This window comes from Nyctibius grandis, chromosome 8 (genome assembly GCF_013368605.1).
Source record: "Nyctibius grandis isolate bNycGra1 chromosome 8, bNycGra1.pri, whole genome shotgun sequence".
Taxonomy (NCBI): domain Eukaryota; kingdom Metazoa; phylum Chordata; class Aves; order Nyctibiiformes; family Nyctibiidae; genus Nyctibius; species Nyctibius grandis.
In genome coordinates, this window is record NC_090665.1 from 30,518,734 (window position 1) to 30,542,707 (window position 23,974).

A 23,974-nucleotide genomic window follows, 5' to 3' on the forward strand; every position below is an offset into this window, starting at 1 on the left:
CTGATAATGGAAATCAGCCAGGAGTTCAAGTTTCTTTATTCAGGGCTTTCAGGTGGAAAATACTGTATCTAGTTTAATGACACATCTCCAGGTGGGCTTCTTCATTGCTTCCTTCCACCTGGACCCTCTGTATTTCAGTAGCCCGTCTGACAAAACTCAACAAAATGTTAATTACCTTCACAAATAGCAAGTGGCCCTCTGAAAGGGCTATCTCAAGCTGTATTAAGAGTTTTGTAAAATCTTGCACCTTGCATGTTTGTCAATTCCCTGTTTCTTTGCAACAAGTTCCGTCTACACTTGAAGACCTTTTTTTGTTTGTTTAGTTTAGGTGGCCAGCAGGAAACTTTGGCTTGCATGCACTGGATGTTGCTTTAGTCATGCTAAATGGAGCTAGCATACACACAGGGTTTCCAGACTAGGTATGCAGATGGTTGAGTGACAGAGAGATGATAGAGTGTACCTGGTTAGAGTATCTTAAGCAACATTCCTGGCACCAAAACCAGCAGAAACAGCACTTGAACAGGCACTTTGCACATGCACTCTCCTGCAACAAAATGAAATGTTTGGTTACTGGACACAGAATTAGATTCAAACAAAACTGCCATTTTAGAAAAACTTGCTTTGCAGGTGACTGACCCTTCTACTAAAGCATTCCCTTACGCAGCAGATATTTCCTTTAGGATTATATGAACTGTTTCTAATTCAGACCCTTCAGTATTAAGGACTGATGAGCCGAGCATTTTCTTCCTGTGGATGGAAGATTCTTCTCTGGGAAAAGAAAATAAGTGCTGCAAGCAGCATTGTGAGCTAACAGCTGCCTGGAGAACAAAACAGGCAGGCAGGTCAGTAACCCTTACAGTACTTCACAGTGATCGGGGAGTACGCTGAGAGATTTTTAACTTTTTTGTTGATCAAATAACCTTCACGGTTCTGAAATGACTGGTACCCTAATGAACAAAAATAAAAGAATGGGCAGAAGGACTTATATGCACGTGTGTATGTATTGACTCAGAGCATACATTCATTTTTCAGGACAGGAGGAAAAATCATGTATTAGAACAGACCATTCATAGACCGTTGATCTATATTAATTTCATACTAAAAACAGAGCAGAAAAGCTCACTGTTTGTTCCACTCCCTACCCCCATCACATCACAAGCTCAGAACTGTTCATCATATAAAGATTTTACCAAGCAAGACAAGAAAAAGACATCTTGGTAGCCATTGGTAGTCTTCCAAATTTAACTGGCTGTTTTTCTCAGCAAAAGGAAATTCAGTTCAGTGATACTCGAGTCCTTTCAACCTTCTTTTTCCAGAGGTCAGAATGTTTTTGTTTTGTTTTGGAAAGCAGAGATCTTCCAGTCACTATATGAAAACCTCAGGTCCCCACAACTACCATTGTTCGTGCAGAAACCACGAACCTCCCAACTTTTTTCCAAAGAATTTCTTGAAAATATTCCAGGAATAATTTCTTTAAAATGGTGACTGTACATGCAAACTCCTGACAGCAGAGAAATACTTCAATCTTGCCACGTACTGCTGGAGAGATTATTTTACTAAAACTGTATTAATCTCAGTAAGTACTGTTTATTAAAAACCTAGAGCAAGGGACTTCAACTGCAATCTCCTCTCTGATTCTGCTTGAAGACTGCTGTGTAGAAAACATCTGTGAACTTACCTACAAGCTTGCATACCGTTGACTTTTCCTCCTGTTCACAGAAAACATCAGCATTTTTTGTGAGGGTGGCAAAGTCTGGGTGAGCTCTACAAGAACGCAGCATCACTTCTCCATCGTTTAGTACCACTACTCTGGTCCTCTATGGGAAAAGCCTCAATGGAAAGGGGCCATAGCCTGTCCTTTCTCCCATGGGAAGGAGCAAGGTTTCTTTGCAGGGCAGGGGGGATCCGTCTGTGGACTGGGAACACAAGCTGGCCTAAGCACTTTATAGCCTCTTTAGGAGCAGTTACAGCTATGGGTCACATCACATCCCCAGCTGAATGCTTGGGGAAAGGAGCTTGTAGTACACTGCTATAGACACAAATAGTCTTTCTTTGCTAGTTAAATCTTCTACAGCTATTCAGATTACAAAACCGTGTACCAAACAAGTCCACTTATTCTGCTTCCTCTAGACAGAAAATACTGTCTTCTTTCTAGCACAACTTACCTCACCTATCATCTTTAAACAAAGTCCTTAGTTGACCCAGCTCACCAAGTTTTACAACCAAGGCTTTCATATGAAAGTGACATAAACCCAGACATCTACACATCTTTCAATTGTCTTAATTACAAGGGCCTTCTGTTTAAGCCCTCATGAACTATAGCCCACACACATGCCCCATAGGTACCAGGGATGGTCAATGTAAATACCCTGTCATTACTATACATAACATTCTTCAAGGCCAAGGTAAACTGTAGAGGAAAAAACCTACATTTAAAAACTTTGCCTAAATCTTCCTCTAAAATCAGACCTGTGCAGTCATGACAGCCCTGTCTCCTTGCCAAAGCACCAGAACTAACTGCAATGATATGGTTCCAGCAGAAGAGATGCAGAGATGCATGAAAGACAGAAAGGCGGCAAGCAACTATCAAAACAGCCCAACTATATTTTTTATGTATCTTAAAAGATGTGGTTTGGATCCTATACAAATCTCTGGAATAGTTCTTATTTGCTACATTCTTTCTAGAAACTCATACTACAAGGCAGATGAAATCTTTCCTATAAGATATTTTATATGCAACAATAATGTACTTACTTACCTGTGCTTTTTTAAAATTTATGATGCAAAAATTTTATAGAGAGCATTCTGCCAAATTTTTCCTTTATACTTCACAAAAAACTTTCTATATAAACACTAAATAAGGGTGGGTTTTAATATTGGTGTTTTCTGCTTTTAAAAATATCTGAGTTGAGAGAAATAAAGGAAGCACAAAGAGAAAGCTTTCTTAATGAAGAAAATGGGCTAAAATATAAAATCCACATCATATCATCCATTTTCAAGCAAGAAGTATATTCTTCACATTTTTTCCCACGAATTTCATGTTTTAACTACTATTTTTATAGTGTTACAGAAGTATATACCTACCTTTTGTTTTAGGATATTATAAAGGTACAAGAGAATGATCCTTGGTATTCTCAGTATTGTGATTAGAAATGAGCCTTTTACAGCAGTTCCTAGATGATAGCAAAAAAGAACTGATACGGAAGACAGGACTGGGTGAGGTGGTGGGCTATTTTTATTTCTAGAAAGAAAAACAAACAATTTTAAAATGTTTTAGAAACTTATTTAAGAAGATATACATTGTATCTTTTCAGTATTCGGAAATTTAAAGAATTAAGCTGGTGTCTGCTTTCCCACTTGAACAACTCAAGTTTTCCTACTGAATTTATCTGAATGTTCACCTTAGTCCAAAGGACAGCAGCCAAGTTTATAACTTTTATTGGATTAGTTTAATTCTTAAGCAATGATGACTGTTTTGATGTATTCAGTAATGGAAAAATATCTAGAAAAAACCTACAATGGAAAATATCAGAAGTGAACAACATCTGAGAATGCTCCCTTGAACACCACTCTCCAGTTTCTTTCACTTCTCTTCTTCTCTGCAATCTTTTATTTGACTGTTGTTTCTGCATGATTTTAGTCTGAAGGAATGAATCCGCTATTTCTGCTTTAGTGGTAAAATTAAAACTAGAAAAAATATCACAAGCTCTCACACGTAAAATTGAGACCTACTATCTACTTTTATTGCTGCAATTTGGCCAAATTTTGTTTTAAATTTTGTTCAGATAATTAATACTTTTTTTTTTTCACTCAAAAGGATTTGTTATAAATTGAATACACAAAAAAGGAATATCATACTATATGTTCAGGATTATAATTTGGCCTGAAAAGCTTGTAATTCTACTGCACACTAACCTGTACTGTTTTGGAGAAATAATGTGTTTCCCAAAATTGAAAAGCAAAGACAAAAAAATTGGCCTAAGAATCCCAAATACAAGTTTTATTTTCTTGGTTCCTTTATAAAGGTCAGTTTAATGTCAATCATTTACAGAGAGTAGTGTGACACAGCTCTCAAGAATTTATATGAAAACCAGGAAATGAACTTAAAGCCACGCCCCCACCCCTCTTCAAATCAATTAGATTAACACTATAAATACCTTAAAAAATATTTCAGAGGATTAAAAAAAACCCCACTGATCAATAGTCATAAATAGCCCTTCTATAAAGCAACTCTTAAGCAATTGGCTCAACCCTGAAAAATGTACTTAGGCAACAGAGCCAGCAGCAGTTTGACTAAGCAGTTAAGTAAAGATCAGACCTTTATTACAAATAAGATGTCCTATTTTCATAACCTTCAAAACCTCTGTTATGTGGAAAAACTAAAAGTTTGCACAAGAAACTAAAAAATAAAAAGGCAGTGATAAGAGAGTGACTGGGGCTAAAAAGCTCTACAAATGTCTTTTTATTAAATCCTCACTTCTGCAAGGATTTAAATCATACACACTTCATCAAGATAGGTATCACAGTTCTGCAAGAATCCTGAAGGCATCACTGCAGTTCATTCAAAACACAAAATACTTTGCAGGAAAGAAGTTGTATTTAAATATGTGAATATACCACATTATTTTAAATAGGAAATTCCGGCAAAGCAGTTGCTGCATTTACTATTTTTGGTCTTACAACTAGGGGAACAGCTTGGGGGATAGTGGAATTTTACACTGAATAAGGCGGTTGGTTTTTTTTTAAGTCATGAGGTTTCTGTGTTAGAAACACACACACCACAATATAGATGAGTTATTCTATCCATACAGTACCATTGTTTCCTTTTCCCTCATATACTACCTTACAGATGACAGTCTCAGTCAGATCTCAGAATATAAAAGATTAAGTTTCTGCAAGTTAAATGTTAACCAAGGGTGAGAAATACAGAAAGGACAAAGTTTACACTTCTATTAATAATTTACTCACTACTGACAAGAAAAATTAAGGGTTTTGATATTTTTAACAGGACTGATTAATCAGCAGGAATCTCAGAATTTGAAGGTCAGGTTAGATAAATTTCTACACATGCTTTTCCACACCTTTTCCTAGCAAAGGAATTCTCACAGGAACAGGGTCTGATGAGGTTTCTTGCTTTGCTTCCAAACAGATTTGAAAAAGAACAAACATTTTCCTTGTAATTCTGGCACAGGGTAGGAAACATAGGAAAATGGCTAGCTAAACACAACAAGAAGCGATGCTTGTGACTCTAAACAGTTCAAGATTGGCTCAATCATCTGCCTACACCCAATTACCCTTAAGGATGAAGTTTCACCCAGATTTGTACATTATATGGCTGCAATCCTGAAATGACTTTAGCACAAGCACACAGTCAGCCATATGCATAAGGTTTTGTAGGCAGTTCATGTTGTGCAGTGAATTCTGTGCATGTAGATCCCACAGCATGCACCCAAGGTATCAGGACAAAACAGGAATCTGCTGATAGAACTGGTTATAAGACTGATTAGGGCCACAGCTTTCTTTTCCTCTTTGGTATTCCTATTTTATGTTACCACAGGATTGTTTGATTTACATAGAACACTACTATTCCAAAATCCTGTGAACCTGTACTCAATAGCACATCATCTTGTAATAATTTTCTTTCTTCAGTGCTGCCAATTGTCTTTATTTTCTTGTGAGCTCTGTGACACTCGATCTCTTTCTTGAGTTCCTTGAATCAAATGATCACACATGCATCTCAGCTTTCATTTTAAAACCACTTTTTTGTGTGAAGAAAAAATGTAATCTTGACACACCCAAAAGACATAGACATTTGAAAGGGAAAAAAAAGCATTTCTTTAAAAGCCTGTCCTTTTCAGACCTGTGCTTATAGTTTGCTTCAATCCTGCCTCATCTATTTCAAAGACTGCCTAAAAAGAGATTTAGCGTAAAATACTTCAGAAGTGTTGAGGAATGAATCATATATGTAAATATGAATCTCAGTTTTTAAACAAGTACAATAAATTACAAGATTTGTAATAAAAGAGACATTATCAGACTGTACTTCCAACTGCACTTTTACCTGCTCTCAAAACCACAAGGGACAGGTCTGACTACATACGTGCTGATGGCTTTTTTACATGGGTTAGGTCAAGTATGTAAGTAGGGCAAAGGATGCTCATAAATATTGCAGATGTATTTGAAAAGGGAAGAGGAATCCTTTCAAAATTCGGTCCTAGTTAATCTCTCAATGACTTTGGTGCAAATCCATAAACCTGGATTTTTGACTTACTGGGAGTTGTATGTATTTCACCTCGCACTGAACCTATCGGAAGTTGTGGTGCTGAACACTTTAGAGTCAGGTGGAAAACCCCAATCCTGCAAATGCTTATATATCTCCTTAATTTCATCCCTGTGCAGCGACATACATGCATTGGAGTTACTGAATAAGCTCAAACACAGACAGGACAGTGATGCCTGTGACAGGGGTCAAGTTACCATACCACCTTCCTTTAATCCCAGGGAGGTAAAAAGCCTCATCTCACTGAAAAGGTAAATACACACACAACACCTAAGCACACTAAGATGAAAATAAACCCTCATGTAAAACAGCAATAGTAACAAAGATCATTTTTTATAAGACTGAGTCCTTTTCACAAGTCATAAAAAGTAATCATTAAGCAAAAAAGTTCTATTTGTTTTATTAAATTAATAAAATCTTTCATGTAGTCTTGTTTCATCTGAAGTAAAAGAAGGCAAAATCCATTTCAGTGGTGGTATTACAGGTCAAACGTATGTCACCTGTAAAGCTAATCCAGCTAAAATGACCCCCCTGCCCTCTCCATTTGCATCTCCACTGTGGCTGTTGACCATGCAGCACATTGCTGCGTGAGCTGTGGAAGGAGATTTCCGCAGGGAAAGGCTGTGCCATTTCCTCAGAGCACTTACAAGCCAAGAAGAAAGCATCTCTGTGAGGTATCATAAACAAACTCTTGTGACATGCCTTTACGATGCTGCCCCAGGGAATACATTAAAAACACACAGCAGACAAGCTCAGAATTGCTGGAACAGCTTGAGATAACCCTTGCCCTTGATGGTGCGACAGCTCTTGCAGCTAACCATCCTCTCCCCATTCCTACCCTGCTCTGCGTCTCTGCAGATCTGTGCTGACAGCCTAAAGGCCAGGAAGAGGGATCATCACCACAGAAAAATTGCATTTCTCCTTCCAAGCACAACTCTCTCAACACAGTACATGTCACCTGGCAAGAAAGAGGAGAGCTTGACAGTAGATGTACAAAATTATTTCAATACAATTGGGTGCAGGAACCTTCTGTACTCTGCAGTCAGTTCCTGCAGCAGTAAAAAATAGCTGGAAAGCAGAAGACCCTAACAGAGCAGTAAATGTCATCACAATGGTTTCTACAGGTGCTTCCCTGCTCTGTGTGAAAAAGATATAGACAATATCTTTGCCTTGGGGATTTAGATGGTGTGTGGTACCAAAATGCACTGCAGCACACAACCCAGTAAGTCAGTGAAACTGCATTTCTTTGCTGTGCTTTCTCAAGCAAGCCAATTTAAATGAACCCTTAGTGCCTCAGCATTCAGCTGCTAAAGCTGAATCAATTGCTAAAGCTTGAGGAACATAAACCTGCTTATAAGAAAAGAGCAGACCATTACCCACAGAACCACAGTCATGCTAGTGACTTGTGTTTGGAGCTTCAATAGGAAAAAGGAGATGACATAAGAAATGCGAGTTCCTCCCTTTTCGGGTCCTATCATGGCATGCACAATAGTAGGGTGAGACTGCGTACAGATCTCAACCTTTGAAAAAGCAGCATTTTTGTTTTTTTCTGCTCTTTTACTAGCACCAGTTCAGTGGCAATGGCTGTTGGCTGCGTAGAGAATCCTAGCAGAGACAGGCCCCTGATACACCATGCACTACACACTGCCCTGCTTTGGCCTTTTGGATGGCATGACAAAACATCACTTAAAACAATGGTGGGCACTGGCTGTTACCAGGTCTTCCAGCTTCCCTGCTTTGGCTGGAGCAGAGCCGCTGTCAGCTCCAGCGGGAAATCCTTACAGAGTCTCTCCTGCAAGCAGGGCCCGTGCTGCTGTCTGTGCAGGGCGGAGCGGAGCAGACCACTTGGAAACCTTTCTGCAGGAGGCCTTTCTATCAGCAACTGAAACATACAGGGATACATTCTAGCGACCATCGACAGAAACCTGCTGCCTAGGTTTAGGAGAAGCCCAAAGCCTCCCTTTTCAGCCACCTGAGCCTGACTGTCCCAGGTGGCTACACCCAGTGCTCCAGGGTCCCTCTCCTGCCAGGTTCCTGACTCACTCTCAGGTCACCTTCCTCAAGGGCTAATTTTCCAACAGATTGAGATTATCACCATATTCCTCCAAAAGAAAATGAAGAAATGCCTTAAAATGACAGAGGTTTTCACTGATCAGAAAATCTCATCACTGGGTGTAGAGGAACAGAGCAATGAGGGTGAGAGATCTCATAAAATATTTATGAGGAAAAATGCTTTCAGGATACTACTCTCTTCATTGTCAAAAAACTCAACAATGTATTGTGAGATTTAAATCTCCCCCTGCAATGACAGGATAGCACCACTCCAGTGCATGAAACCAATATAATTTCATTTCACAATACTGCAAGTCTAAAAAACAGTATAAATCATGAAAAGTAGAGATTTTTCCTCATTTCCTCCACATTTACATTTCACGGCAATATACAAATCAAGAAAGTTTGTTTACACATCGCTAAATTCTTAACAGTTGTGTTAAAGCATTTACAGTTAACATATCTGCACAGAATGAAAAAAAGAGTATCAGATCAGGCATTTACGCAGTCAGAAGAAATGCAAACACAGAGCAGGGATGAACACTTAGGAAGAGGTCAAACTGCCTATGAATACATGAAATTACCAAGTAGCTGTATATTGCATCTCCATTTGGAGCTCATGCAGTCTCCTGGAAAAGGGTCAAATGCAGCCTGTGCCTTATGAATGGCAATTTCACCAGAGTCAACTGATCTCTGTTGGGTTGTATCAAAGCTCAACTTGGCCAGCTAACTCCAGCAGTAGGGGTGAGTCACATTAATATCGTACAGATTGTAAAATCTTACTCGAGATCTTGCAACAACCAACACTATTTTATATTAAATTGGATTCCAAGATATTGACATAAATTGCGGTCTATTTGAGACTATTTTGCCTAGAAAAAGATTGAAAGCAAATGCTGGAAAATCCCCAAAACTATATGGGGGATATTCTGCACTCACCTGTTGAAGTAACAAGTAACCACTGCCCCTGCAATCGTCATTTGCTGACAGGCAAGAATGAATTCACTAGTCCAGATAAGGCCAACGAAATGATACCATGCCATGTAGGAAATTCCAGAGAGAGATCTGTATTCTACCTGTCCTCCTGAAGTAGTTTGTGCAGTACCTGGAGTTGGGATTACACCACTGTATTATTATAACACACCAGATGAGGGGGAAAAAAAAAGGTACATATAAGTGCTCTATACCCTTTTTCTTAAATTTTCTTCAATAAAATTATAAAAAAAATAAATTCAGGTGCTATTTAATTCTATCCATTCTAACAAAGTCAGAGAGCAAAAATTTTGTACTTCAAATAGAATTTTGAAAAATAAAATCTTACAAAAAGCAAATGCGTGGGTTTAAATTGGGATTGAGACACAGCTGCCAATAAAGTCAAGAGGACAGCTACAAATTAGTAAAGACTTCTAAGAAAACATTACTCAAGATTTGAGTAATCAAATGCTTCAGAAGTAAATGAACTCTTAATTTTCTTCACTCGAATTTGAAATAAATTCAGTCAGTTATGAAATGCTTTACATTTTTTTTATAAGAAGCAAAAGAGAAAGACTGCAGAAAAATATTAAGAATGCATAACATACCATTGCAACAAAAAAAAAAAATATTTTAATTCCTATTACTAATTAGAAGCATGGCAAATCGTTTTCTGTCCTCTATACTTTGCAATCTTTGTGCAAAATACAGGCACATAAAGGCAGCCTGTCAAAAAAAAAAAAAAAAAAGCAGACATCTGTACAGTAGTATGTGCTCCAATGTTACTAATGTATTCAGGAACATTGACAAAATCACTTATTCAAGCTAAAAGAAATTACCTCCAATTCTGTTAATAACAAATAATTTATTCCATATTCAATAGATGGCTTTTCACAATAGGTGAGGGTAACTCAGATAACTTGGCAATCAGACCTTTCTCTATGCAAACCCATTTATGCTCCTTGGACCTGAAGTCTAGTCAGGGGATAATGGCATTGGGACATTTGTTCCTAGTGAAAGGTCTCCAGGTCCACAACCAGCTATTCTTTTAGTTTACCAAGCTTATTAACCCCAAAGATAAACATATTCACAGAATAAAACGATCTCTGGAGGTGAGCAGTTTCTTATTCTAACTCCATGAAAGAAATAAAAAAGTGAGACATAGAATTGTCTATTACTGTTAGAACAGCATTATAACTTCATACTTCATGTTCTCCCAGAGGACAGCGCACCACCTTCAAGTTCAAAACTACCACAGATATAAAGCCCAAATCTATGAAATGGTTCACTTATTTCTGTCCTATTTTTCTATAGCCACAGAGTTCGTACTCAAGAATACCTAAAAGTAGAAACAATAAAGATTTGCTTTCATTAATACCATCAGGTTTAGACAAGCTTTATAAGTCTTCAGAACCAAGGTCTGTTTGTCTGTAAATTATGAAAAGTATTCATCGACTCCACAGTAGCACTGCAAAATGATTTTAAAGTGCTTTGAAAGGATCAAAAAATGCTAAATGGGCGCATAATTATTATATGGTTAGCTTAAATATGTATTGCATAAAATAAATTGAATTATTTTACTCCTATAACATTAGCACTACAAGAAACTCATCCCTCTTAGATGCCCAGAGAAGAGCTATTCGCTATTCAAGGGCAAGAAGAAAAGAGTAAGTCTATGAATAGATTTATAGCATACAAACTAAGCATTCTTCCTAGAGCTGAGTCAATCTTATTCTCAGCACTCTTGTAATCAAGACTTGCATCCATCAACAGAGTACAGCTAGCCTCAAGGAGGAGTTTGTAGGTGCTGTATCAGACTTGTTCTTCAAGGCAGCCTTTGCTGAAGCGCAAACACAGACATATGTTCTAGCTATTTTGTTTTCCGAAAGGAAATTTTAGCTAAGCAGGCAAGCTCTTTGCAGTGCTGTATGGTTGGTCATTCACAGAAATATTGTTGCTTCCATTATATTCAAATGTATTTTAAGCCTGCAAAATGCAAGATACTTGATGGTGTGGAAAAGCTACTACTCATATCTCAGATTTCTTCTCCCCTGGTTTTAAGTTTGGATGCAAAAGTTGTTTGGTTTTCTTTTTTAGGGAAATTTTTGAGTATAGATTCATTCACTGTGGTACATTAAAATAAGCTTTGTGCTATACCATTCCTTCTTGTTCTGAATTCAAGGAATTTTTAAACACACTTACTTCTTCCAGAGGCTCTAGATTGCCATTTTCCTGCAGCACACACAACTAGTCAAATATGCTCAATAACCATAGTCTGTAGCCCTTACTGAGGGAACTTATGCAAATGACAGGTCAATGAGATACAAGAAGGTCTCCTACCTCTCCATGTTTATGCAGAGACACTATACCACTTGGCAGCAGAATTAAGCACATTTTCCACCAGACAATCCACCTGAACAATTGTTTTCCAAAAAAAAGGCACATTTCAGGCTTTGCTTCTGTAGGTTTTGTCATGAAGACTGACAAACATATGTATGGTAAACTAATTCTGTTTGCTTTTTATCAGCCTGCTGAAATAACCACCTGCAGTACCAACAGTTACAGCTTTGTCTTTCCTGGCCAACCTTACACATGTGCATGGGCACAGTGCTGTACTCTGCTGCACAGAAACTAGGCACATCCACCTGTGAGTTCACCATTGATCACTTTGCTGTCTAGATATGGTAAACTGTTTTTGTTACTTCACAGAAATCTGTTTACTAATGTAAACATACATGTCTGACTGATTCCCTGTCTTCTGGGCCTACCGTGCATGCATAATTTTGTCCACAGAATTACATGCAATACTATTTTTCATATGTCAGTCTTAGTAGCACAGATAAACTTTAAAGCTATCCTTGATACCCTGCTGAGAAAAGTATATGCCATTTTCCTCATCACTCCACTGTCATCTATCTGTTCACACAAGCTAAACTTTCTCAACAAGCCTTGAAATACAGTTTAATTTGTCAACAGAATGTTCTTCTCCAACTACATAACCACAAATCTTTCTGGTGTACTATTCACTCTTAGTGATAACATTAAGAAGTCAGTAAAGAACTGAAGTCCCTACAGCTGAATCACCAAATCTGAAAGCCTCTGATCAGTACAAATGCTGAACTGCTGCAAATACTTCAAAGAAGTGTTGTTAACAATGCAAACAGGCACAAGTGTGTGCAGAAGAATTCAGAAGAGTTTCTCTATCAGACTCTGCAGCTCAGTGCTGTGCCATTACGTCAGTCAGCACAGCAATGCAATGATACAAAAGTCAGTGTGCACGTGCAGTATCACTGACTACATTTTGGTGCTTTCAGACTCATGGCAGGTGCTCTTACTCGGTAACTGCTGCTGCAAGGTTTTGCTGATGCCTGCAGCAGTAGGCCGTTGTAAGGGATGAAAATTCCTGGGAAGGCTGGTTCAGCAATTTCCTTATCAGAAACAAAGAACCACTGACCAGAAAATACTGAGAGCCTGTTTATCAGTTCCTGTTAATGTGAAAATATGATATGCCCTTCCCACTGCTAAGTAAGGAAAGGTTCTGGCATCATACACTGTATCTTCATGCCTCCTGCAACAGAATTTATTGTGTTATTTTATTTAGCTTTTTTCCATGTAGTGGTATTTACAGCTAAGCTAGCTGACTGCAGGAAATACATTTTTATCACTGGTTTTGCTAGTGCACGCACTCATGTGGCAGTTTTATTGCTCACTTGCCTGTAGGATGCACCTTCATTACAAAAAATCTCACACCAGCTTCTCATCCTACACTACATCCATAAGATTTATGCCATGTGGACTTCATAGCTTCTGCATGCTGAAAAGTTGAAAGACATGCTTTGCTGTGCCACATGGCCACTTCAGTTCTGCAGTGAAATGCCACACAAATTAGCAACAGTAAGACTCCATGACTCTAAAACATACCAGCTTTTCCAAAGCACAGCTGAATTCCATTCCTAGCCAGCTAATGGTTCTAACTGGTGCCACTGTGCTGTCTCAAGTCTCGTGGAGTCTGGCATTTCTCCTAGTTTTCTAGGTTTGGAATTCACTCAGTCTCTGCTCCCTCTTACAGATTCTGAATTATCAAGGTACTTAAGCAGGTGCCTACCTTAAAATGCATAAATAGTCCCACTGATTTTAATAGGATTATCCCTGTGTTTCAAGTTAGTCATGCGCATAAGTACCTTTCCAAGTGTGGGCTATAGTTTCCTATAGCTCCCAAGAAGTTCGTCTTCTCTCAGAGTAACACTAACTTTTGGAGGGGATGTAAGTAAGGTGTCTGTGTGGTCGCATTACGATCAGGTGCACCACAGCTGAAGTGAGGACCAAGTGCTCCAGAGCTGTAAGATGCAGAGATGCTATAAATATTATATAACTAGTGAAGACTCAAGGAAAATGTTAAGAACAGGTGCAGCACAGCAGCAAGCCAGTTTCACTTGCCCATTTCTCTGTATTAGACAAAAGACTAGTGTCTTTGTAAACATTTCATTTTTTCGGCTTTCTTGGTATATTTGCATTTTAAAAATAGTCTGCACAGCCCCAGTAAATGTATTCGTGAGAATAAAAAGTCAAAGTATCAAACCCAAGAAAACTACCACCTGTATTTTATAGACTGATCCTGGATAGTCAACTATTTGTCAACAGAAAAAAAATTGCTCAAAGAGAGGATATCTTGTGAGATCGTCAGAGAAGTACTCTCAGCTGTTGCGAAAAGTCCCCCAAACTCAAAATCAAAAGAAATGTCTTCCATTTACAGGGCGATTGTAGAAAACTAGTAGAAAATGCAAAGCTGTTCTGCCAATTTATTATTAACTATATAGCACTATATTTATTTATTTTTACAGGATGTGTAAGTACTAGTCATCCTAGAACAGCAAAACAACCCCCAACGAGCTATCCTACTGTGAGCTGCTTTAACAGGCAGCATTGCAGAGGACTCATATTTGGGCTGAAAATTTGAAATAAAATCTGAAGGAATATTCTCAATACCAAATCTAGTCTACTGTTCATTTGTCCAAGTTTTGAACTACAAAACAAAGGTAGAGCATGGGACTGGAAATCCAAACAACTACCATACTTCCTGCTGACACCGACCTCCTGTGCCACGTCGACAAATCTCAACTTGATAGCTGGATAAAACAATACTTCACTACCTCCCTAGATCATTAAGATGCTAAAATTGCCTTTGTTGTCTTCGAACTCCTCTCAGGAGGAGTTATTCTGTAATCAGAACAGCAGTAAACAACTGAGCAGATTCAGAAGAAACTTTCTCACACTACTTTATCGGCACCTAGTGGACACTGACACTGCTGCAGGTCATTTACATGCCATTTACATAAACACCTCAACCCCTGGACTTTGCTAAGAATTCCGTTTACACCTGTTGGGTAACAACAGCCACCATTTAACTGGTTTGGATTATTTATCAAATGCACATTCTCTTCTAAACATTACCACACTAATTGTTAACAGAAAAATCTTACAAGGATTGACATCAACACTAAAAATATCCTAGCAGAAGATCTCAGTCGAAATGTATGTTTTACTAGATTCCTCATATGGGCAATATATTGGCAGTTAAGTGACTGGAAATGACCTTCCCTTCTTACACTAAATCTGCAAACAGTCAATGCTTTCAAAACTGAGAGCATCCTAGAAACTTCAACATTGCTCTACTGTGTAGCAAGATTATGCTGCCTTCTGCACTGTACTGTTTGTATCACTCACTGGGAACATCAGCATTCCTATTATGGTAGGGAGAAGTCAAGAAATAAAATACCTTTGAGCCGGGAGACATGTGCTGCACTATGAATGTAACAGCAGGTCACAAACTGTTTGAATCCTACTCTCCAAGCAGGCAGAAAAAAAAAAAAAAGTTGAATGGAAATGTCTAGCAGGGAACAGAGAATATAACCAACGAAGGAAAGTGGGACAACATGGAAAAAGCATAAAAAGCCTCTCAAAGGCAGTTGTCATTGGGTTTTATTTCCCTGTGAATACACGTGGAATTTGCTTTCGGATATAATGTGCAAGTCACTACTTTCCTGCAAAGTCTGTAAAGGCATCCAGGAAATACCTGACTAGTTCCCCATCCTGCCCTTATCATCAAACTGTTTCTGTCATATGAGCTAAAATATTTCTACTCTTCTAATGATTGCTCCGTTTCCAAAAGCTTTCAAATACAACAGACCCAGCTGGCATTTTCTAAATTTAGATTTAACAAGGGCAAGCTTCACATCCTTACGTGTGCATATTAAAAGTACCAGTGAATTTTCCTGTGGGTAATGGGCCAGGTCAGCTTAACATCAAGGATGTAATATTTCCTCTAATAGTTATTGTTGATTACATATTTAGCAAATCTGTGTGTTATCATTCATTTTATTTACCTGCTAGTAGATTTACTACAGTTAATGTTTATCTCAAATTGCATCTGTCCAAGCAGGTGCATGAAATGAACAGTTGGTTGATAGCTCAGGAGATGCTCCTTTCTATAAAGGACTGGTCTGAACCAGTGATAAGGTACCCCACAAGGCCAGTTTGAAAATTACTGCTGCCTGGCTGATACATGCATAAATGGGATGAAGATTTTGCAGAAAAGCTAACAACCACACAAAGCTGTATCTAGCATGTAACGCTGCCTCCGTAAAGGGAAAAATCCAACTCAGAGGAGTGTGGAGAAGGAATATCCATGACACCTAAAGCAAAGTGAATCTGCGTGACTATTTAGTCAGCCAGGAACAACTCACAAAGAGGCTGCAGGTTGGACATTCAGCCTTGCTATGTCTGACCATTTTGCAGGAGAAGCAGGTTATCAGCCAGACAAGTGCTTCAAGCAGCCATTTCTGACAGACATGAGCTACTGGAGGAAAGGCAGCAGAAACAGAGAGATCCTTGCAAACCTGCATGACTCTTCAATGAAAGCTGGAGGGAAACAGATCCTAGTCTAGCCTACGCAATGGGGGAGTGATTTGCAATGCCAGTATGGACTCAGACAGAAGGACTCTCATGTTACAAGTGAGGTGGGTCTTGTACAGAGCTAGAATTAACAGGGTGAGACTGAGATGGAAACAGTTGTGATGGAAGAGGAATAAGGTACCTGACCCATGGAGGTGGGGAATACTGCCAGTTTTGCCAAACGGGCTCAGCTACAGAAAGGCTGGAGGCTTCTCTGGCCTGGCAGACATCTGTAAGCCTGTACAGAGTTTCTGCTACCACCATCTCAAGGGGTGGTGGAAACACAAGATGAAATGGCAACACATAAGCATTTGAAGAGCTCGGCTGCGTTTGGTGTTCCACACAGAAACTACTGCCAAGATTCAGAAAATAGAAAACCCATGAACAAATATGGGAATGACAAACAACTGCCTCTATCTGCATCAGTTCTGCATCAGCTCCAACCCAAAGGACAACAACTGACTCCTAGCAGTGGCCTTAGAAATTTAAAATGAAAAAAAAAAAAAAACAACCCCCAAATCATAATGCTTCCTATGTAGAAAGGCTGATATCTGCATGAGGAGTTATTCCCAGAGCCACACAGAGTTTAGCATCCCTTCTTTGGGTGATGTTGCACAGAAGAACAACCTCCCCCTCCCTTGGTGGGCATGATGCTGGGCTAAGAGACAGCGTCCAAATTACCCCGGTTCAATCAGTGGCAGATCTTACAGTGGTTTGTCCCTCAGTAATACCACTTCCATACTCAAAATCTGTTCATGCAGATCTTTTGTAGTGATTGACTATTTCTACAGAGCACCTCCCCTACAACTGCAAGAACCTCTGGATTAATCCAAATACTATTGTACCAATCTAAATAATGAGAGCAGTTGTCATTAAACTACTGCTCAGAAACAACATTCTGCCTGGATATTGTTTATAGTCAGAGGAGATTAACATTCTCATTTCATAACAACTGCACTAAAAGCTGTCTCCTCCTTTCTGTTACTTTCTTCATTTAAATACATCAAACATATACTGTATCTACCACAATCTAATCATAAATTAAGTAACTGAGAAAGAACAAAACTAAAATCCACATACAGGAGCAAAAATCTCTCTTCTGTAGTGCTATGACTGACAGAACTATGGCAATGTTGAAGACTCCAACCAGTGGGGGAAAAAAATAAACGAAAAAAGGAAAGAGTAACACAGCTGTGTAACAATGCTAGCCCACATTTTGTACACTAACACCAGGAGGTCTCATATTTAAGAAGTGAACTTAGGAAACAGACAGCATTTATCCAAAAACATGGAAAGCATATACTTACCTGCAGTTCCTAAGCTAAGTAGTACAGCAACCCAGAATGCCCAGAACACAATGAGAATCAGGAAGGTCCAGAGTGGTTGGAACAGGAGGAAAGGAATTCTGCCAATGATTTTACCAACAATCCGAAAGAGCTGTACAGTGAACTGAAGCCTCTTTCTTAGTACAAGTATAAGGGAAAGTAGAACAACCTGTTACAGGAAATAAAAAGACAAATTGTTGGGTTTTTTCCTTAAGAAAAGTATCAGAGTTGTCAAATGTGGGATCAGGTGGTACAGATTACAAAGACATGACAGCAAGGCATTTCACACAAATTCACTGCGCACTGGAAAAGCATTCTAAGACACTGCCTATATTATCAAAAAGCCTATGAATTAAAATCTGATTTTCTGAAATCATTACTACTGTTTCCTTAAAACAAAATAGGATTCATAAAACTGCAATTCACCCAATGGAAACAGTCAGTTTTGCTTTACAGCAAACACAAGTGTATGTTACATGCTACACATTGCTTTCACGTACCCTGTACATCATAAACTTTCTTCCTACTCAGGTCAGCTTGCTACTGTTCACAATGATAGGATGACCAGTCCTTTTCTACAGAAAGGACAGTAGCACAACCAAACTAATTTGAGAGCTGTGTATGTATGGAAGAAAAGCAGACATAAAATGAAACCTCATTTAAATAAATTATATTTTTCCCCAAAAAAACCCCAAAACACCAACGAAACCTCCAGTCAAAATCCCCACAATGTCCCCAGTTCTTTGTATATGACAAGGAACTATGAACAGCACTTAAAAGAGAGGTTGGTTTCTATAAAATAGTAAAAGCAACCAGTGGCAGCTGCTTCACTAGTTTTCTTGCCTGCTCTAGAAATAAGTCACCAGCTCTGAAGAGAAACATAACCTGCAGCAGTGGATGTTCCCACAGTTCTGCAAATGACAGTCAGTTGTACTGAAACACACATGCATATAAAGGAACCTTTTCTTCACAGAATCACAGAATCACAGAATGTTAGGGATTGGAAGGGACCTCGAAAGATCATCTAGTCCAATCCCCCTGCCGGGGCAGGATTGCCTAGACCATATCACACAGGAACGCGTCCAGGCGGGTTTTGAATGTCTCCAGAGAAGGAGACTCCACAACCTCTCTGGGCAGCCTGTTCCAGTGTTCAGTCACCCTTACAGTAAAGAAGTTTTTCCTCATATTTAAGTGGAACCTCCTGTGCTCCAGCTTGCACCCATTGCCCCTTGTCCTGTCAAGGGATGTCACTGAGAAGAGCCTGGCTCCATCCTCTTGACACTTGTCCTTTACATATTTATAAACATTAATGAGGTCACCCCTCAGTCTCCTCTTCTCTAAGCTAAAGAGACCCAGCTCCCTCAGCCTCTCCTCATAAGGGAGATGTTCCACACCCTTAATCATCTTCGTGGCTCTGCGCTGGACTCTCTCTAGCAGTTCCCTGTCCTTCTTGAACTGAGGGGCCCAGAACTGGACACAATACTCCAGATGCGGCCTCAGCAGGGCAGAGTAGAGGGGGAGGAGAACCTCTCTCGACCTGCTGACCACACCCCTTCTCATACACCCCAGGATGCCATTGGCCTTCTTGGCCACAAGGGCACACTGCTGGCTCATGGTCATCCTGCTGTCCACTAGGACCCCCAGGTCCCTTTCCCCTACGCTGGTCTCCAACAGCTCTGCCCCCAACTTGTACTGGTACATGGGGTTGTTCTTGCCCAGATGCAGGACTCTACACTTGCCCTTGTTATATTTCATTAAATTTCTCCCCGCCCAACTCTCCAGCCTGTCCAGGTCTCTCTGAATGGCTGCGCAGCCTTCCGGCATCTCAGCCACTCCTCCCAGTTTTGTGTCATCAGCGAACTTGCTGACAGCGCACTCTAATCCCTCATCCAAGTCATTAATGAATATATTGAATAGAACTGGTCCCAGAACCGACCCTTGCGGGACTCCGCTAGACACCGACCTCCAACTGGACTCTGTCCCGCTGACCACTACTCTCTGGCTTCTTTCCTTCAGCCAGTTCACAATCCACCTCACTACCCGATCATCCAGACCACACTTCCCCAGTTTAGCTGCGAGGATGCTGTGGGAGACCGTGTCAAACGCTTTACTGAAATCGAGATAGACCACATCCACTTCTTACCCCTTTAGTGTCAACAGAAGTAAAAAGGTCATAACCTACAGAGGATACAAAAAAAATCTGATCTGTGACACATTTATATTTGTCACTGTAAACAGTCAGACTGTTCATATCTGGTGAATTCCAGCCTATGGATCCTACTCTGCTTTAAGAAAACAGAACAATCACTTCGAGAAATGTCTCACGAAGTACAAATTGTCTGTACACTCATATTGAGCAATGACTCCTTTAACATTGCAACATCGGAGTGAAAAAATCACTTTAAAGTTGCAAGCCACACTCAGATTTTCTGTTGGGAAAAGGTCAATGAGAGAAAAGCAGAATTTAACCCCGTAACTTCACAGAATCACAGAATGTTAGGAATTGGAAGGGACCTCAAAAGATCATCTAGTCCAATCCCCCTGCCGGAGCAGGGTTACCTAAATCATGTCACACAGGAACGCGTCCAGGCGGGTTTTGAATGTCTCCAGAGAAGGAGACTCCACAACCTCTCTGGGCAGCCTGTGCCAGTGTTCGGTCACCCTCACCGTAAAGAAGTTTTTCCTCATATTTATGTGGAACCTCCTGTGTTCCAACTTGCACCCATTGCCCCTTGTCCTGTCAAGGGATGTCACTGAGAAGAGCCTGGCTCCATCCTCATGACACTTGTCCTTTACATATTTATATACATTAATGAGGTCACCCCTCAGTCTCCTCTTCTCCAAGCTAAAGAGACCCAGCTCCCTCAGCCTCTCCTCATAAGGGAGATGTTCCACACCCTTAATCATCTTCGTGGCTCTGTGCTGGACTCTCTCTAGCAGTTCCCTGTCCTTCTTGAACTGAGGGGCCCAGAACTGGACACAATATTCCAGATGTGGCCTCACCAGGGCAGAGTAGAGGCGGAGGAGAACCGCTCTTGACCTGCTGACCACACCCCTTCTCATACACCCCAGGATGCCATTGGCCTTCTTGGCCACAAGGGCACACTGCTGGCTCATGGTCATCCTGCTGTCCACTAGGACCCCCAGGTCCCTTTCCCCTACGCTGGTCTCCAACAGCTCTGTCCCCAACTTATACTGGTACATGGGGTTGTTCTTGCCCAGATGCAGGACTCTACACTTGCCCTTGTTATATTTCATTAAATTTCTCCCCGCCCAACTCTCCAGCCTGTCCAGGTCTCTCTGAATGGCAGAGGCCATTCAACTTGAGGCCTAGACACTGCTGCCTGTGCTTCACTATGCCTTTCACTGTCTAAAAGAGCTGCCACCCCTTTCTCCTGCTGCCGGGATAGGCTGAATCCATAGATCTCACATTCATATCAAGCCAGAGCCCCTCTGTTCACTCAACATGATTCTCCAGTTAGCTGACGCAGAGAATAATGGGGATGGAACACAATTCTTGCATTTCTACAACACCAATGCTAACACTGTTTGTACAGGGTTGAAGTGTGGCAGAGCCCTGTGCTGACAAACAAATTTCACAATGAAGATATTAAACTATTTAAATTAGTGTAAGCAGGTCTTATAATTGATTCTCATTTTCAAATTTTAAAGGAATGAGAAATTATTTTTACTGTTGCAGAACCACTGTAGTTCAAGTTTTCGAGTTACAATCTCTGCCATTGCTTAGGGAAAAATGCTACTTACAGTAGCTATTGTCGAGAAGATAGCATATCCAAGGAGAAATTTTACATTTTCCTTTTCTGTTTCCAGTTCAGTGCTGGGATCGTTCCTGTAGTCATAATAGAGCCACCAGAGAACACCTGAGACAACTGAGCAAACAAGAGCAGCGTGAAGGCAGGCAGCAGTCCCCAGGCTGCAGCACACTGCTGTTGGCAGACCGACGGCTGCCTGGCCTCCCTCATGAGTCTCTCGCCCTTCCGCCTAACCCAAGCTCAGCTCAGGAATACTGTCATGTAGCGGAGAGGAACAGTATCAATGACCACAGAGAAAACTCACATAATTGTCTGTTAGTCTGAGGTAAAACCGCAGCAGAACGTTTGGGTTTCTTGCAGTTGTGCTAAAGCTCGGGCATGTAACTTCATTGAGGAGATACAAAGCTAACTTTTATGGAATTACAAGCTTCAGCTGGACACATTCCTGTAGTTCTCCCTTTCTAAAGTGGGCAATGTACAATGTCACTAAACTTTCCGTGAAACGGTAGCATTTTCCTGACTGCATTTATCTGCCAAAAGATATGTTGTTTCCACACATCTATAAAAAAATAAAAATCATCATCATCCCAACACTCAGCAGCTGGAACAGCACAGCCAGACCTTGGCACCCAAAGGCAACCAGGGCTCAGCTTGGAAAGGGCTGTGGTAAGCCAATGGCTGTGGTTACTGAGGATGGCCATGGAGAAAAAGGATAGCTGTTTGTTCAGCTGCCTCTCCTTCAGGTCGGTGAGATGATCCATTTAACTAAGCATATGCTAAAAGGTAAATATACTTACATAACAACCCGAATACAACCAGTGCAATCAAAGTATGGACCAGAAGGGTCCGAATGAATCTGAAGGCTAAAACCAGTATAAAAGAGAAGGCTGAAAAATATACAAAGTAAGTTTATTATGAGTGTTACAACCCATTTAACTTAACTCATATTTACTTTAAAGATAAATTTAAGGTTCTTGCAGAATTTGACCTTTTATTTTTAAACAGTGGTCTCAAAAGCAACAGCATTTAGTAAAACTCGCAACCTTTTTAACATTTAAAACACACAGTTACCTATAACTTACTAATAATGAGCTTGTAACTGAAATATTTCACCTTGGGAATTATTAGCTTTTCAATAATATTTTGTATAGGATTTAAGTTAAAATGTTCATGCTGATGCCATTTTTTTTCATCATCAGTTTCTTACAGTCCCTTGAAATGAGGCATATGATCATATCAAGAAACACAGAATCTGATATTTCATACAGCTGTATTTCATCAGTCTATTAAATGCCTCCTGATAAAACAAAATCATGCTTAAAAACAACACTGCCCAGAATATATGAAAAAGATCACTTTTAGGTTAAAAATATAAAGTTAATAGCAACATTTGAAACCTCACATTTTAATTGAACATTATTATTCACTTTTTATTTATAACCTTACCTAGTGCAAGGAAACTCAGTCCTATCACAGTATTTCTTCCTGCCAATATTCCACTCAGAATTCGGTGAAAAACATCCATTTCATTAACCATCCTTATTAAGACAGATGCATATTTGGAATAGCATTCAGGACTTCGTGGAACACATCGATTAAATAATGGAAAAGATTTACTGTAAGGTGAAAAACAAAGATGGTAAAAAATATTAATTACTGGACAAACAGTTTCAAATCCACAGAGATCCATTCCGCCACTCTCTTTGAAGCCCTCTGCAGTACCCTACCGGCATCCTCAACAGAGTTTTGCAGCCGCAGCTGGCCAGTCTGATCTGTAACCTGGCAGGCATCCTCCCTGCCCAGAAGGAGACCTTGCACGTGGAGTCTGACACAACAGGGCACTGGCCATGGGAGTGGTCCGCTACAAATAGTAGTTTTGCGTTTCATCTGCAAAACAACTCCTAGCAGCATCATGCCTGTATCACTGTACCAGAACATCCATTCAAGATCAGCCTGGGAGAAAAAATTAACTACTACCTCAAGCACCATCAGCATGTAGCTCCTATTCCCATTATAGTCTGGCTTCACCTGCTTTGATTCCATGAGTTTACATAAAACCTAAACTCATGTTAACATAGCTATAAGCTATGTTGTTGCAGAGAATTCTAGACCACAAACAATTTGCATTGGTTTTATGCTATTTGAGAATTCTAAAAGCTACATCAAAACAATGTTTGTAAAGTACAATTAACACCACCAAATATTTACATATGAAATTTTTTGGCACTCCCAGCCAAGCTTCTTGAATATACTTATTGTCCCACTTTTGCAATGCTGCATTACAACAGTCAAAGACATATTTGTACCTAAAAAGGAGAGGTTTGTTCATCAACAGTTAAAAACTTAGAATCATAAAATTGTTTTGGTTGGAAAGGACCTTTAAGATCATCAAGTCCAACCATTAACCCAGCACTGCCAAGTCCACCGCTAAGCCATGACCCTAAGCACCACATCTACACATCTTTCAAATACCTCCAGGGATGGTGACTCAGCCACTTCCCTGGGCAGCCTGTTCCAATGCTTGATAACCCTTTCAGCAAAGACATTTTTCCTGACATCCAATCTAAACCTCCCCTGGTGCAACTTGAGGCCGTTTCCTCTCGTCCTGTCATTTGTTACTT

At 40.0% G+C, this 23,974-nt stretch overlaps 1 protein-coding gene across 1 annotated transcript in view; it reads right to left on the bottom strand.

Annotated features, from left to right (window-relative positions):
- The window catches only part of SLC44A3 (solute carrier family 44 member 3), a 43,404-nt gene that overhangs the window by 13,324 nt on the left and 6,106 nt on the right, over positions 1-23,974 (bottom strand). The window contains exons 6-12 of the mRNA XM_068406101.1: positions 22,800-22,969; positions 22,151-22,240; positions 21,346-21,470; positions 17,563-17,749; positions 9,272-9,437; positions 3,085-3,241; positions 461-544 (exon numbers count right to left, since the gene is read on the bottom strand). Of these exons, the coding sequence (XP_068262202.1) occupies positions 461-544; positions 3,085-3,241; positions 9,272-9,437; positions 17,563-17,749; positions 21,346-21,470; positions 22,151-22,240; positions 22,800-22,969 (979 nt within the window). The remainder of the gene's footprint in view (positions 1-460; positions 545-3,084; positions 3,242-9,271; positions 9,438-17,562; positions 17,750-21,345; positions 21,471-22,150; positions 22,241-22,799; positions 22,970-23,974) is intronic.